Source organism: Bombus bifarius, unplaced genomic scaffold (assembly GCF_011952205.1).
Source record: "Bombus bifarius isolate JDL3187 unplaced genomic scaffold, Bbif_JDL3187 scf7180000007973, whole genome shotgun sequence".
Classification (NCBI taxonomy): domain Eukaryota; kingdom Metazoa; phylum Arthropoda; class Insecta; order Hymenoptera; family Apidae; genus Bombus; species Bombus bifarius.
In genome coordinates, this window is record NW_022884359.1 from 5,491,952 (window position 1) to 5,507,542 (window position 15,591).

Sequence of the window (15,591 nt, forward strand, 5' to 3'; positions counted from 1 at the left end):
AAACACGCTCGCTCACGCGCTCCGATTTGGTCACTCACGGGATTTATCGATATCAGTTGTCCGTGGGCGGAAAGAGGGACATATCTTGTATATATACAAGTATGCGGTATTCAATTTTTATGTATTAGTGAACGCTTGCAAATCGGTGAGCGTTTATACGCGCGCAAACGCGTTACCGATACATTGAACGCGGTCTCGGAAGATATCGCTAAGTGGTTGCCGATATAAGGAACGGAAGATCAGTCTAAAACCACCTGTCTTCGAAGGTGGAGGTTCTCTCATCTAATCGTCTCAACGTACGCGGTATAATTTAGGCTCGAAAGCTCGATAATCGTCTGCGATCAACCGGTTCGAACGTTCGATCCAGAATAATGGAGAGATTAAAGAGGAAACGAAAGACAGCCGACAATCAAAAGGTGAGTGAACATCCTTCTTGTCTTTTTCCATTTACTTATTTTTTTTTTTTTTTTTTTCGACAGCGTAGTGCAACGTATTTCGAGCAACGTGATCGATAACAATTTTAATAGTTTTTCTAGTAGAACCGCGTTGTGCCTTTGAAGCGATAAGAATCGTTTAAACGCCGCGTGAAAGTTGCGCGTATGTTTTCTCAAAATTGCATTCTATGTTTCTTTTCTCGCGAATCCGGTACTTTCCGTTTTTTATTGGATTTTTCTTCGATCGTGTAAAGGGACGATCAACTTCAGAGAATCTTAAGACTTAAATCTTAAGCTCGGTGGTTGTTTTTGAATACTTTTCATTCTAATTATTCTCCTCGTTCTTTTTCAGTTGTATCTTGAAATTATACACAATATGTATAACGAATATATACAAGTACAGTAGTTTATTGAAAATTCATTGTGCGAACAGACCAAAGTGTTATGCAACATTGACACTGCTCAACAATTGACGCATTGATTTACACCATTTCAAAGCTGCGTTCGGTTTTGCCGACCCATTTAAGAATAACATTTGCAAAGATGAAACGATATAAAAGAATCGTACAAAGTAACAACCTTCTTACTGTAAGCGTTTTTAGCCGTTGACTTGCCATGATAAATAGTAATGATAAATTGTAATGTTTTTTAATTACAGAATGCTTCTATCGAGTAATGAAATCTATTTAAATTATCACTTATCGTAAATCATCTTTATTTAAGAATTCTATCGCTTCCTGTTAAATAGTCTTACTGACGTCATGCAAGTTATCTAGCATTTCTAATTAGCCCCTTTTCTTTAGAACTATAACATATGTCCGAATACGTGGAAGCATGACAAATTTATTTAAAAGTAACGCGAAAATATAAATATTTCAAACGATACTGCCACTCCATATTTATTACGATCTTATTTGATTTCAGTCTGCACGACAGTCTGATTCACGGATTTATCGACTACTCTTTGAATTTCTGTTACGTACTCAAATTAACTTGCAAACCCTGTATTTTCCGAAACACGTTATCTAATATCGTTGTACAACACATCGAACGATTCTAAAGAATTATAGATCGATAGAAACTAATTTGACAAACTATTCGTGAATTTGCTGCCAGTGATATTTGTCGACGAAGGACTCAACACAGCCTTTCTTAGTTGTCTCAACAATTTTCCTTGGCCTTCAAAATCATCGCTTGCATAACAGAGTTGCATGATCGAATTAAACTTTGTCCGTAAAGTTCTTGTTACGTGAAAAATCTGATTTTGTTTTTTATAGGATGTCGATACTTTGCATGTTACGTATCGGACTAAACACGAGGTATAGAATATGCACGATAAGTATTGGCATATCGTGTAAATTATAATTAATTTTCCTAAGAAATGACCACGGGAAGGTACCAAAACTCATGGTAATCAGACTCGGAACGTTTCGAGGAAAGGATAAAACTTTGTGTTGCTACCGTTGTTGTACCGAGTTATAACTCGATCTTTCGTTCGAGGTCGAAAGTTATCTTACTGTTTCTGCAGTTGTTAACCTAATTTCATAGAAAACTCGCATCTCTGCGTGCAAACGAATCAACCGTGCGAATGAGATCATCGTCGTTAATTTTTGCTCCTTGTTTTCCTATATTCACGAAATCCTCGAGATTTGAATCGTAAACGAAACGCAAAACAATGACGGTCACTCGGAGCAACGTCGTCCCAAACGTCGCCACTCTTTTCGCGCAAATTTACAACGCTTTTGTAATGGTGATTCTGTCTGTTGAATTAAAATGTATTTATTTCAAAAGAAGAAAACGGTAGTCGTTAAATCATGCAATTAACAGTCAATTACGTTATTCTAATATGACATCAGGGAAACACGAATTGTCTCGTAGAACGAGAAAAGAGCTTGATACATGTATCGTGGATCACGAGGAATCTGACTCATGCATTCAACGTATGTAGCTTTACGCTTTATCTTCAACAAGTAATACTTCCTTTTATTCTTATCAAATGTTAGTGTATCAATAGCGAAGTAACAAACGAACATCTAAGAAAATTGTTCGTTCGCTAATTGCGGCGATTTAAACCGTACATGTAATCTTTGCACGGCTTTTTTGTAATTGTTTTATTGTCTAGTTTGTTTAAAACTCTGTCCGTTGCTCCGCCGAACGTAAACAAGATATGGTCCCCTTGATAATACCGACTACACCGCTCGATGTACACTTGGCAAATATATTTACAGTGTAGCGAATAAATGCAACACGCCAATCTCTCTGCTTTTATACTACTTAATTACCTAATATTTGCCCCTTTCAAATATCCTATTTAAATCGGATCTTAATTCAACTTTCCATCTTGCGTCCGATTCGTTCTTATCCTTGAACAAATCTGCCAAGACGATTTTGCCAAGATAGAGCAACTTTTATCTTTCGGAAGCTACAATTAAGCCTCTCAAAAAAAAAAAAAAAAATTTAAAATTTGTCTGGTACATTAAAAATAAAAAAGAAAATAGCACTCGTGCGACATGCAAGACATTATCAATTTCCATTATGTAATTCGAATGGTTCGTATACGTTGAACTGTCAGCTCGATGCCACTTTCGATGATTAACGAAGTGTAAATACCATAATTTGATTTCTCTTTAACGAGCTCGTTCGAGTGCGATCATAAATATGTAACGAAAGAACCTTCGAGTTTTTAGTTTCACGAATGTCGATTTCGAAGCTCATCACATTTTACACTCGGATTTAAGGGCCAGAAATTTATCAATTTCTAATACTTGAGTAGCAACGACACGATAAATCTTTACGTTCCTCCCTTGCTCAACCGTGAAAGATGCCACGAAGGTTTCTTGTCACGACGCAACCGTCTGGAGATGATCCTCTTCTTTTCACTTTGGCTCAACTGACGGTACCACGACATAACTTTAATCAACTTTAACTAGCCAACTCCCGTGACGGTACTCTTCTGATTGCCCCTCTTCCCTCCGACATACTCTCCATCCTTATTCTCTTTGCGCAGAAAGTATTGCTCTCCATCGTCGATCCCTGGGACGTCAGTGTAGCCAGTGTCGATCCAGTCGGCTTGGCAGAACGACCAGGCGTTTCCCTGTCATTCTTATTGCCACAACAGAGCGGAAGTAAGCCAGAGGAATCTTTGTCCCCTGGTAGAATAGTCAGGATCCCGTCACCTTGGTACAAGCCAGCATATAGCAGCGTGGTGGAACATCTTCCCGCTGGCGGAGCTGTTGAAACCAGCTCCGGGGAACCCACCTGGGTGGATCCTTGGCACTCTTCCAGGTAAAACGATTGCCGTTCGTTTAACGCCAGGGATCGACGACCATCTCTTTTCGATTAAATTCAGATCGCCACCTTTAACTTAGAATAATCACGAAAACTATTAAATTTACCTTTTTTGGGGGAAAATTCGACGGCAATATCTGTAAAACGTTCTTTACGGTCTAGACCTAGTTTTTGAGGACAAAATATACGACATTCCTTATAACGCGGATTTAGATTTTGAGAATAAGTCGTACGAAGCTCTCTGCCATCTGTCTAATTCTATAATTTATATTTTAGTAATATTTAAATCTAGCTTTCTGGAAATAAAGCATACGAAGCTCTCTATGAACTAGACCTAATTTTCGGGAACAGACGAAACGACCCTGTAAAGTTTTCACGCGCTGGTAACGATATAATAACCTTATCTTGCATATACTTCGAAGGTCACCAAGTGGAGGAAAATACTATCCAGCGAAAACACCAGAAAAACCGGCGAGAAAGAAGGTGTCGAACGAAAGGAAGAGTTCGAGAAGAAACGGCAACCTCCGGGACGATCTGGAAATTCCAGACGACAATGGATTAATCGGCGCGACACCGGAAATCACGTGCAATGATTTCGATGACGAGCAGAGTGGTGGAACAGTAGCAAGAGTGCGTTTCGTGAACGAAGAACGCCCTAGGTAGAACGCAATTTCGATTTCACTCACGTTGTTCGGTCGAATAACACGTCGATCGAAAAGTCGTCAGAATTACGGATTAATTTTTTGGGTGTAGGAGTTCCACTTGGGGATCACGATTGGACGAAATAAATCGTGCCCATAAAGTGAATAATTTGTACTCGTCGAATACGATTCATTTACCGACTGTGAGTCACACTGGGAATTGTGATTCTACGCGTGAACGAGGAGAACGTTTACGAGGTAGAACGAAGGATTCTGCGGTGAATGTTGATGGGAACGTCGAAAAGAAACAGTGCACGTTAACCAAAGAAAACGAAACGCTCGGCCACGGAATTTTTGAGGACGAACAGCTTGTGAATGTTGTGCAAAATTTAGTAATTTCGAGGTACCGATATCGATAGAACGACTATCATTAGTATTAATAAAAAGAAATGACGGTAGAGTTGTAACATGTCGTTATGGTTTATTAACGCGATGATACTTTCTCAAGGTACAGTCCCATTTTAAGCGGAACGCAAAGAAGGGCAATAAACAAAAGAACGCCATGTCAACGTCACGAACCTCAGAAGGAGAAAATCACAGTAGGTGAGATAAAACGTAGTTTATTAATATCAGGAAAATAGAATTTACGAAAAACAACAAAGTCTTCGGAAGTATAAAATAAAATTTCTCGATATTCACGATGGAATCATGGCAAGATCTTGCGGCAATTTCGGTTTATTCGGATTGTTCATAATCAACCAATTGGCAAGCCACAGGACAGGATCTGCAGGTTTTAATTTGCAACACTGTGTAAAGGAATTTGAACAAATTATCAATTTCCGGTCTAATCGTTGAGGTTTGACAAAAGGTATCCTAGAAGTTGTTTTTCTTACTGTTGATAGTGCTTCTACGAGTACAGGGTTAAGTACTTCCCACAAGTAATCCACTGCTATTTGATTCTTCAGCAGAGGCTCGACTATGACTGAAACAAACAAACGAAATGATCTATGATTAAAAAAAAAAAAAAAAGAGAAAAGGACACGTAACTACAGAATCTATACAATCAGGAAAGAAGAAATGAATTTCTTTCTCAGCCTCTTGTCGAGTGTTACTTCCGTGAACAGCATTTTTAAAATCCTCGCCTCTTCTACCATATCTCGCTCTTATACTATCAGGATAATACAAACGAGCTTCCGTGACCTGAAATAATTGAATGTAATTTATAATTAAATGTAATTGGAGAATTAAACGAGATATTCTCGAGATGGTCGAACCTATTTATAAATTACTTTCGTCGGACCCATGAGCAATCGCCACTCATGAACGGCGCATTTTTTCGCCAAAACGTGAACGATTATAGGTTCTGATGCCATATAGGCAACAAGATATGCAAAATTTAGCTGTCCATATTTGTCCGAGTAAAACTCGGACACCTGTTCTGGCGTGAGCTGCAGCCATCGTGTTTGATAAATCTCGAAGCCTTCCTCGAATATTCGTTGCTCGATTTGTTTTCTATAGATTACTGCTTCTGGTTTTATAATTGCCAACGTGCACTCGATGTCTGGCCTTTCTTCGACTTCCTCTTCCTCGACGCAGGGCTCGTAACTGAATATCGGTGGATGCCATGGTTCTTCTTCGGCTTCTCCGAGACACTCGCATTCCCCAAAATCGACGAACTTGTACTACATGATGTGAAAAATAATGTAGCTGACGAAACGTTTTGTTCGATTATGAAAAATTGAGAATAAAATTACCACTTTGGAACAAGTGCTAAAACTATTTGAGCTCGACTGGGATCCGTAGATAGTACATTTATGATCCGATTGCGAAGAATCCGCAGTACTCCAGATATCTTTATCCGAAATTGTGTCACAGCTCGGTGGTTCGGTTATGTCTTTCGTTGGACGGTACGATTTTGCACATTTTTTAAAAAGCGTCACTGTCTCCGGAACCTTTCTGCTACCATCCTCTTTATCCGCAGGACAATCGCACATTTTTTTGGTATTTAAGATTGTCAACCGTTCTCTTATAATTTTCTTCGTCGATTGTGTTCATTTGGTATGATAGAAAACGTACTCTGTCGAGGTTAGAGTTGTTGACATTTAGGCAACAATATCGAAAACAAAGTAACGTTGGTAACACTGTCGATCGAGTATCGATGATTGTGGTAAAATATAGTTTTTAGTTTGAAATTCGGAAGAAATAATGACTTCTTTAAATAAGTAAATATTTTATTCGTAATATTTCTCTCTTATAGCGTTGAAATCATACTCAATTATACTCGCAAATAAAACTTACGATTCTAAAATATTTCTATTTCTCAGAGACATACAACATAACAAGGAGAAAATAATTATGGTTTCCAGATACATCGAAGGTGGCGGGACATAACGAAAACGCGCCTGCCACATCCACAGACAAAATTACGGAAACTATAAAAGTTCCAAATGACAAGAGTACTGAAACGAGCGATCCTACGATACTAGCTAATCGAATTCGTAAAACGAGTATTTCGATGCCGAGTAATCTGGATGAAATGGAGGATCTACGAATCGATAGGCAAAAGGTAAGTTCGAAGAATATAATGTTCGCGGAGAAGTTGAATAGAAGACGATACTTGTTTCTCAGGGATTCAATAATATTTGCTTAAACACATACACAGTCTCTTCCTAATATTCGCAAATCAAACATTGTCTTAAGCTTGACTATGAATAATCAATGACAGTGCGAGCCCAGCAAAGGTATTAACAGCAGCGTTAGCTGTCGTCATTCTGTCATAATTATCCGTATATATGTTTATTAAATGTACCGAAGGAATTTGAAGCTGGAAACTGGTTTCTTCCAGTGAAGAATAATTCATTTGGACTATATCTGCATTATTCACAATAAACCTTTAATACGTATAGTAGTGTGTGTTTGTTATTCGCATAAAAGATCAAGACAGTATTCTCTATGTATGTGAAGGATGTCAAGGATTATAAATGCAGTTCTATCTATTCCATATCTCACTATTCTCTGAAAAGAGCATTATCTGAGAATGTAAAGCTGGATGTGATAAAGGTTTGTTCTTTATTCCGCAGCTTGATACCTGCTACAAATATCGCATGGTGGGAATTGGCATAAAAATTATTTTTGAATTACATATCATTTTTCCAATTCCGAAAGTTTTCGCTTCGGTTTCTGAGTCGGTTGCGATTTGTCGATGAAAAAGTATGATTTCTCGGTGATTACGTAATGTTTACCATCGTCAACCTATGCATTCACCGTGCTGTGCTATGCCGTTCTACGTTTCCGTGAGAGTAGTTCTCGAGTGTCGTTCGAAGCAGCAGGTCTCACTTTCCATCGTTGTTCATCGTGACTTGACATTTCGAGAGTTTAAACGAGTAAGGTCACGGAAGAAACGATAAAACAGGAAACGTGACAACGATTTCAATTTTCTCTTCTTGTTACTTGTCCTCAAATTGATTTTCTCGGGATTGTTCGATGTTCACGAGTGATCAAACTTTCGCAGGGAACCGCCTCGAAGTTCACGAGATCGGAGAGCGACGACAGCAGCAGCGTGACGTTCAGCAACAGCGGTTCGACGCCCAATGGAAGTCCGCTCGGTTCTGAGACCGAGGAAGAAGCGAATGACGAAGAGTTGGCCAAGTAAGTTTTTTTATTCGGCTGATAAATATCCCGCGAGTCTTTTAAATACGATCACACGTTAATAAATCGTCCCCTTTGAACGTAAAAAAATGACAAGGCTAATAAAATATTGTAATTATCCATACGACATAGTAAGCGAATCCAATTTTGCGGTACGAGATTTTACAAATTTTTATACGCGTTTTTATACAAAAATATACACGCTCGCAGACGAATATAAATATTTATTTCGTAGAAAAAAGTTCAGCGTATAAATACAAAACAATAATTAATCATATAGTAAAGTAATCATAAAACGATATCGTATCTTAAACACTGTCAATCCGAACTGCCTTTAAAAAGGAGAGAGGAACACTCCTGAAACTTTTGTTCGTTAATATTCGTCACATCACATGTAAATCCTTTGTCTAACTAGTTAAAACCAGTATTCGTGTCTTCGTAGAATTATGTGCGCTCAGTGCGAGGATCATCTTCGGATTCGACCTTCTTTATATCGCTTCAGGGTTATCGCACTAAGAGTACGATCGAGACTCTCCCAATCGTCGTACCAGACTGCCAGTCAGTCGGTATTTGACCATTAACAGCCTTTAACACCAAGAGATTTCCGCGTACTTTGTGTTACGTGTACGCTGTTGCGTATCTTCGTGTAATTTACGATGCACTTGGTGAGATTAACGCAGTGTTTGCCCTCGAGACTTTAAGGCTTACGGCGCGCTCGCTTTGTTTCTAGCAGTCACTTTGCACGCGAAATCGAATAAGCTACAGTTTTAGTTTCCATCGCTTATTAATTCGGCGATAAATTCCATGAGAGTCAAACGTCGATAATAATCGTTCTCACGAAGTTTCGAACAGAAAATGATGCCAAGATACGACGTTGGCAGCGCGGTGTCTCTGCAAAGGTATTGTAAAAGAAGAAACGAGAATAAAGCTTACTGCCTCTTTTAGATATTTCACTTGAAAGAAGAAAATTTACATATTTTCTTTCGTAATTGTTTAGAGTACCGTTGCAAGCTCCACCTCGAAGGAAAGGCAGAACCATGTCTCCAATGATAAATAAGAAATTAGGAAACGATCCGATGGAACTATCTGGAGGGCAGAGCGCCAACTCCACGATAACGAGCGTTAACAGCATTAGCAGTTTGCTCAAGGAAAAACTTCAGCTGTCGATTCCTCAAGCTCTACGCAGTAGCAAGAAGAGGCAGAACGCCGATTATCGGTAAACAAGTTCGAGAAACGTGACTACCTATAGTAATTTCCGACTTAGAGTCTAAACGTTTGTTTCGATCATTGTTCTTAGACTTCGAGCTTTCGTCGGTATATTGTTCCTCTGTGTCGTCTTCCTGGTAGGATTTGCGCATTTTTATTATACGCAGCACGTCCTTCAACGGGCCTATTTCGACAAATTTAGGTAAGCAAGAAGATGTAATAATCTTATTACCAGACTGCGGATATTTATGCCAATTTATGTCTTTGCGATGATAAGTAAAGAAGCAGAAGCAAAGATTTATTTAAATATCACAACGAGTTCTACGCTTCGAATATTTTCTATAGTTTTGTATATTCTCTACACCGTCTTTCTATGGTGCTTTTTGTATATTTTTGTTCTCTATTGCGTAACTTCGTACTCTGTCACACATCAGACTTATGCCACATTGGAGAATACAATTATCATTTTGATGAATTTTTAGAATAGAAGTTTCCGACAGTGTAAATTGTGCTACAGTATCTGAAAGCCTCGACAAATAAATGTTTTAAATCTGTCATTTTTAGTTTCAATAAGAACAAACGAGTGATGCGCGTATACAGCAGTACCGGAACGGAAGTGATCGCAGCGAGACTCGGCGAGGGTATACCTGCAGAGACCGGAGTATTTCCTTGTCTATCTCATCATCAGAAACAAGACTCTGTTTGCATGGAGTGGCTCCAACAAGCACGTCTATATCTCGCTCACACAAAACACACGGACATGCACTGTTACCACGTTACTTGGCAAAGTTTAAATCCTCACTACAACCCCAAAGATTGCTTCGATTGGTCGCAAAAGAGAGGCCATTGGTACGGTGGTGGCCAAGTGCAGAATATGCCTTATCCTCTCGAACGTGGACGACTTGATTTAAGTCCTTTTATTACCGGTGACATTACCAAACATCCTTTTGGAAATGTACTCAAGAGATATTTCCTAAACTCGAAAGGCGCTACTGTACTGGTTGATCCAGAAACTCCACTTTACGTGTCGATTAACGCAAACAAAAGCAACAACTTCTGTATGCAAGCGAAATATGATGCTTTCGCGTATATTAATCATCTGACACCGTTGCCTCAGTTAAACTACACGATCTGTGCTACCGATAATATGAAGAATTTGCATTCTTCCATGGCTGAGAAGTCTTTGTGGGACGGTTTAAAACCGGATGAGTTGAACGCGGTTCATTCGCTGCTGTCTGAACCAGTCTGGCAAATTTCACCTACCAGTGAAGCAGCGGTTTACAATTACACGGATAACGTGATAGCTTTGGGCTTCTTGAGACAGGGACACGTTTTGCTGAGCGAGGAGTGGCAGCCTAGTCCAGGTGACTTCGTGTTGGATGAGGAACGATTCCCGTCGATGGAAGAAACGATTAATATTATTCACCGTCGAGGATTTAGAATCGTGTTCAGTATACAGCCGTTTATATCTACAGAGTCTATCAATTTTAGAGACGCCGTGGCAAACCGATTATTGATCTCTGAGAGAGGAAGTGATCCGAGAATACCCGCTTTGGCTAGGTAAAAATAGAATAGTCGACAAAAAGTAGTCCAACGGATTATATATTCCCATATGTATAATCATATATATATAAGACAGTAAATAAGATTAAATAAAGATACGAAATTCTGTTCACAGGTACAAGCAGAGTAACAGCGTGGGCGTCCTAGATATCACGAATAATAAAACTCTACCTTGGCTGCAGTCCAAGCTTGAAAGATTGATCATGAAGTACCACGTGGACTCGTTCTACCTTGACTTAGGCACAGCGCAAGACATGCCTCACTATTACAAATGCGAGCAGCCACTGACAAATCCGGATCATTACAAAACGATATTCACAAAATCGATATTGGGATCCGTGCCAGTGATGGGTGTGTCAGGCGCGATCTCTAGGCCACGACCGCCAGTATTCGTTTCCCTTCCGCCATTCTCTTCCTCGTGGAAGGCCATCAAGACTGTTATACCAACAGTTTTGACCTATGGAATGATTGGTTATCCATTCATTATGCCGGGTGCTGTTGGAGGAGACGTGGCTCTCCCCATGTCTGACAATAATCCTGATAATGACTTTGAAGTGAATTTACCGGACAAAGAATTGTACATCAGATGGTTACAGCTGTCTACGTTTTTACCAGTGATACGCTTCACTCATTTACCAAGCAAATACTCGGACGAATCTGTGTTAGAAATAGCCAAGACGTTGACGACCTTAAGACAAAAGACAGTGACACCGTTGTTAAAGAAATACGCTAAGGAAATACTCGACACTGGTCTACCAATAATTCGACCCTTGTGGATGTTAGATCCTGCGGATCCGGCCTGTCACGTTGTCGTTGATGAATTTTCTGTGGGAGAGGAACTTATAGTAGCGCCCGTACTTTATTCCGGTAGCAGACAGAGAGAAGTTTATCTGCCTGCAGGAGTGTGGAAGGATGGAATCGATGGTAGTCTTAGGAAAGGATCTAGATGGATCCACAATTACAGAGTCGCTGAGGATAAGGTTGCTTACTTTGTGAAAATGCCGGATAATACAAGATTTTAAATTGAATATCACTGTATACGGTACTTTTGTATACGGAGAACTTTTGCAAGTTTCTGTATACGAGAAGGATTAGTGAGTTTGGAGATTTTAAGGGACTATAAAAAAAAGATGAAAAAACCGAGGGAAGGAAGAAGAAAGTTGTGGCCAAAAAGACATCGACGCGATTCCTTTGTGGATCGCTTTATTTTATGGATTTACTATAGAAAATGGCTGATAAGAATTTGAAGAAGAAGAAGAGTGTTAAGTTTGTAACGTTCCAACGCTCTAAAAGTATTTATTTCTTTATATATCGAAATATATTTATTTTATTTTATTCGTCTGCGTTTTATTAATAAAATCTTATGTTTTTTTAAACTCGAATAATTCGGTAAAAAAATAGACGATACGCAGTACTAGTAGTAAACTAAAAATCTATTTCTTTCGTTGCGTTATATCTAATGCTGAATAGAAATGCATCTCTTCGATAATAGAGAGCTATTTAATCGTGAAAATTTGACGCCATTAAATCGACCCTTGAAATCTTCACGATATCGTACCCAAATTCTGTTTCTCTTCGTGTTGTTGTTGCTGTTGTTGTTGCGCTTGCTGTTGCTGTCGTTCCTCCACCCTCTGTTCGATCGCACCCGAAAGAGATTGAAACGAGGGTAACGACTGCCTCGGTGAATACTCGTCTAGAAACTTTTGAAGATCACACAGCTTTTTAAACTCGTCCTGAATGTGTTGCATGTGCTTCCACCGAAGGGTTTTCAAGCGTTTTATATATTCAGTCGATGTTTCGTGATGGCTCGACAGATCCTTTGCAAATATCTCGCAACAGTCATCACGCAACGCACGTATTATTTCTATGGAGAATCCTTGTTCCGCTAATTCTCGATTCGATTCTATGTTCTGAAACGCGATGAAAAGTATGTTCAGATGCATTGAAGAAGAGAAAAATAATGGGCAAATTCTGGCTTATCGAATCATTTGAAATCGAATGAAAACCTTTTGCTGACCCGGCGAGATGGCGAATTTCTTGCTAAGAACCCGATCGATTAGATCAACGATGTAACTTTTAGTCGCACGAAGATCAAGATCGAGATCGAGATCTCCAGCTGCGTAAATATTCTTCCTAGAAGGAGATTCTTCGTCTTCCTCTTTAACTAATTCGGAACACGAGCTTTCGTCTCTGGTTTCTTCAGAGTTACTGATCGATTCTTTGCCAGGGCTGCGAGGAGAATTCTGTTGAACAACGGATCGCTGGCACGGTTTACAAATCTCGGCTCCTTTTGACAAATCTGCCTCTTTCGAATAACCGTTTGCGTCGATTGTCAGAATTTTATGCTTGGACTGAAAGGTGAAAAAATAGCTTCGATAGAATGTTCATACCTGAGAATAAAAGAACGGTGATTAAAGACTCACCACATCTTCGACGTTTTTATTTTTCGACGAAGTCTGCGAACTGCTGCCTTTTAGGATAGAAAGTTTATTCGGTTGCACGCTAGATCTGTTGTTCCCCTGTAGGTTCCGATCCTCAGCCAAACCTTCCTCCTCTACTTTATTTTCATTCTCGTGCTTGGATAAATTGAATCTCAATCTACCCTTAGTGTATAACCAGCCGTCGTCCTTATGTCCTCCTAAATCGTATTTTTCATCCGCGTTTATCCTGTTCATTTTATCAACGTGGTGTCTCTCTTTTGTTCGTGATTCTGACTTCAAAATGCGCTCCTTCTTGTGTCGCATATACTGTTCCATCGTCTCGCTGTCCACGTCCACGGTCTTCATAATTCCTGCCATTGCCTATTTCGAAAACATGTTAATCTTCTAGAAATTTGGACATGTTCAGTTATACTAATTAGACTGCGGATGTATTTACACAAAGTCTTAGTCCCATAAATGCAATTAAAGAAACGGCAAGGCAATAGCAATTACGCAGCGACTAAATTTTATAACAAGTACCTTACTTGCAATATTTTATATTACAATATTTTATACATATAATATTATAATATATATTAATGTATAATATTATAATATATTATTATAATAATATAATATAATATAATATTATATATTATATTATATATTAATATAATAATATAATATTATATTTTATAATATATTATTATAATATTATTATAATAATATATTATAATATTATATGTATTATAATATGTAATATTATATGTATAAAATATTGTAATATAAAATATTGCAAGTAAGGTACTTGTTATAAAATTTAGTCGCTGCGTAATTGCTATTGCCTTGCCGTTTCTTTAATATATTATAATATATAATAATATTAAATAATAATATTAAAATAATATATAATAATATTAAAATAATATTATAATAATATATATATAATATTATATATATAATATATATTATATTATAATAATTATAATATATTATTATAATAATATTATAACATATAATATTATAATACATATTATAATACATATAATATTTTATACATCACAACCGTAATATGCAAATTGAACATAAGTGCATAAAGAGCCGCAGCCTCCAATAAGAAGTATCTTTACCTGATCACCGTTCTTCGTACAGTAGCTCTCTTTCTTATAGCTGTTTTTCATGGACCGTGGATATTCGCAATAAAAACTCTCGTGATCGTTGCCACCGGAATGTAACGTGTTCTTCATAATTGAAAGCATTTGTTCCTGCTCGTTCCTACATTGACGTCGATGATTGCTCGGTTGCCTTTTCCGCGAATGATAATGAGCATACGCCGCGTTGCTGCAAGGCGACGGTGCGTATAATCTCGGCGACATCGAGTTGCTCTGAGATCTCTGATGCTTGAACGTTTGACTCGTCGGAGTCGTCAACAAGTGTTCGTACTCGTTCAAAACCGCATCCATGTTTTTCGAACAGCTAGCAAAAGCAATCGTTCTAATCTTGTAAGGTACAACGGCGAATTAAACGTACTTTGTTCTTCCGATCGAGTATTTCACTGTTTCGGGCGGACAGTGACAAGAAGGACAGTGTTGCAGCTGATCTTTTGTTCTTCTACGCCTCCTTCCAAATTCCGATGGCCCGACCTCAGTCCATGGCTGGTTACATTTTAAACAACACTTGTGTTTCAAATCGTGATGCGATTCACCCTGTTTTCGTCGAACGTCGTGGTATTTCTGCACCGGGTAGCATTCCTCAGTCTCCTAATTAATTATTCTTAATTATTAATTAAGACCGTGTTCTCGTTTAACGACGATCCATACGTACATCGAGAAATCAACATAAACAACAGGATGAAACATTTCGAAATTAACGATTTGAATTTTTTAAACGGATGAAATAAAAGCTTTATTGAAGTAGGAGCGGACCATTTCTTCGATCGTATCGTTTACATACATTCAAATTACAATGCAATAAATATCGTATCGTGATATTGGGATAGCATATATGGATGAAATGGCAACAGTTGCATTTAAGGGTTAATCAACGAGTAAAACCTAACCGTTTCTGTATCTGGTCGTTCCATAATCTTGCTGACGTCAGAATCTCCCGTGGAATTCGCATCTGCCCGCGTCCCGGACAACCCGGATTCCCATAAGATCAAGTTCACCTTCGTTCATAATAAGATCTGCTGTTCTGTTTAATGTTGTTCTTCCATCGAAGAAAATTGACGAAAGAAAGAAAGGGAAGAAATACAGAGAAGGTAAAGTTCGTGTTCTGATATAAAAAGAAAAGAACGTGTGTTGTAAAAAAAAAAAAGAATTGACTCGCACTGTTATCTCTGGAATCTAGCGCTAAAGTAGGCACTGGAAAAATTTGGAATATTTGGAATAT

The 15,591-nt window shown here is 38.4% G+C and overlaps 3 protein-coding genes across 4 annotated transcripts; 1 reads left to right on the forward strand and 2 right to left on the reverse strand.

The window, feature by feature from the left end:
• The first annotated feature begins 371 nt into the window (after window positions 1-371).
• LOC117216305 (myogenesis-regulating glycosidase) lies at window positions 372-12,115 on the forward strand. Of its 2 annotated transcripts, XM_033462916.1 has the most exons (11): window positions 372-416; window positions 3,442-3,719; window positions 4,145-4,381; window positions 4,476-4,766; window positions 4,872-4,966; window positions 6,730-6,929; window positions 7,875-8,011; window positions 9,009-9,227; window positions 9,309-9,419; window positions 9,782-10,777; window positions 10,896-12,115. In XM_033462916.1, exons 1-11 carry the CDS (start codon window positions 372-374, stop codon window positions 11,800-11,802), a joined length of 3,516 nt encoding a protein of 1,171 aa, XP_033318807.1. In that variant the 3' UTR covers window positions 11,803-12,115. The 2 variants fall into 2 exon arrangements, with proteins under 2 accessions (XP_033318807.1, XP_033318815.1); XM_033462924.1 differs by lacking the exons at window positions 372-416; window positions 3,442-3,719; window positions 4,145-4,381; ... (1 more) ...; window positions 4,872-4,966; window positions 6,730-6,929 and adding an exon at window positions 7,624-7,746.
• On the reverse strand, window positions 4,968-6,713 carry LOC117216379 (nucleoside diphosphate kinase homolog 5-like). Its single transcript, XM_033463056.1, has 5 exons — window positions 6,118-6,713; window positions 5,653-6,045; window positions 5,425-5,563; window positions 5,257-5,345; window positions 4,968-5,169 (listed from the first exon to the last, which is right to left on the reverse strand). The coding sequence occupies exons 1-5, from the start codon at window positions 6,355-6,357 to the stop codon at window positions 5,059-5,061; spliced, it is 972 nt and encodes a 323-aa protein (XP_033318947.1). The 5' UTR covers window positions 6,358-6,713; the 3' UTR covers window positions 4,968-5,058.
• LOC117216345 lies at window positions 12,043-15,480 on the reverse strand. The gene is made up of 6 exons (XM_033462996.1): window positions 15,260-15,480; window positions 14,731-14,960; window positions 14,331-14,676; window positions 13,204-13,581; window positions 12,787-13,131; window positions 12,043-12,690 (listed from the first exon to the last, which is right to left on the reverse strand). The coding sequence occupies exons 1-6, from the start codon at window positions 15,281-15,283 to the stop codon at window positions 12,325-12,327; spliced, it is 1,689 nt and encodes a 562-aa protein (XP_033318887.1). The 5' UTR covers window positions 15,284-15,480; the 3' UTR covers window positions 12,043-12,324.
• Window positions 15,481-15,591: the final 111 nt, after the last annotated feature.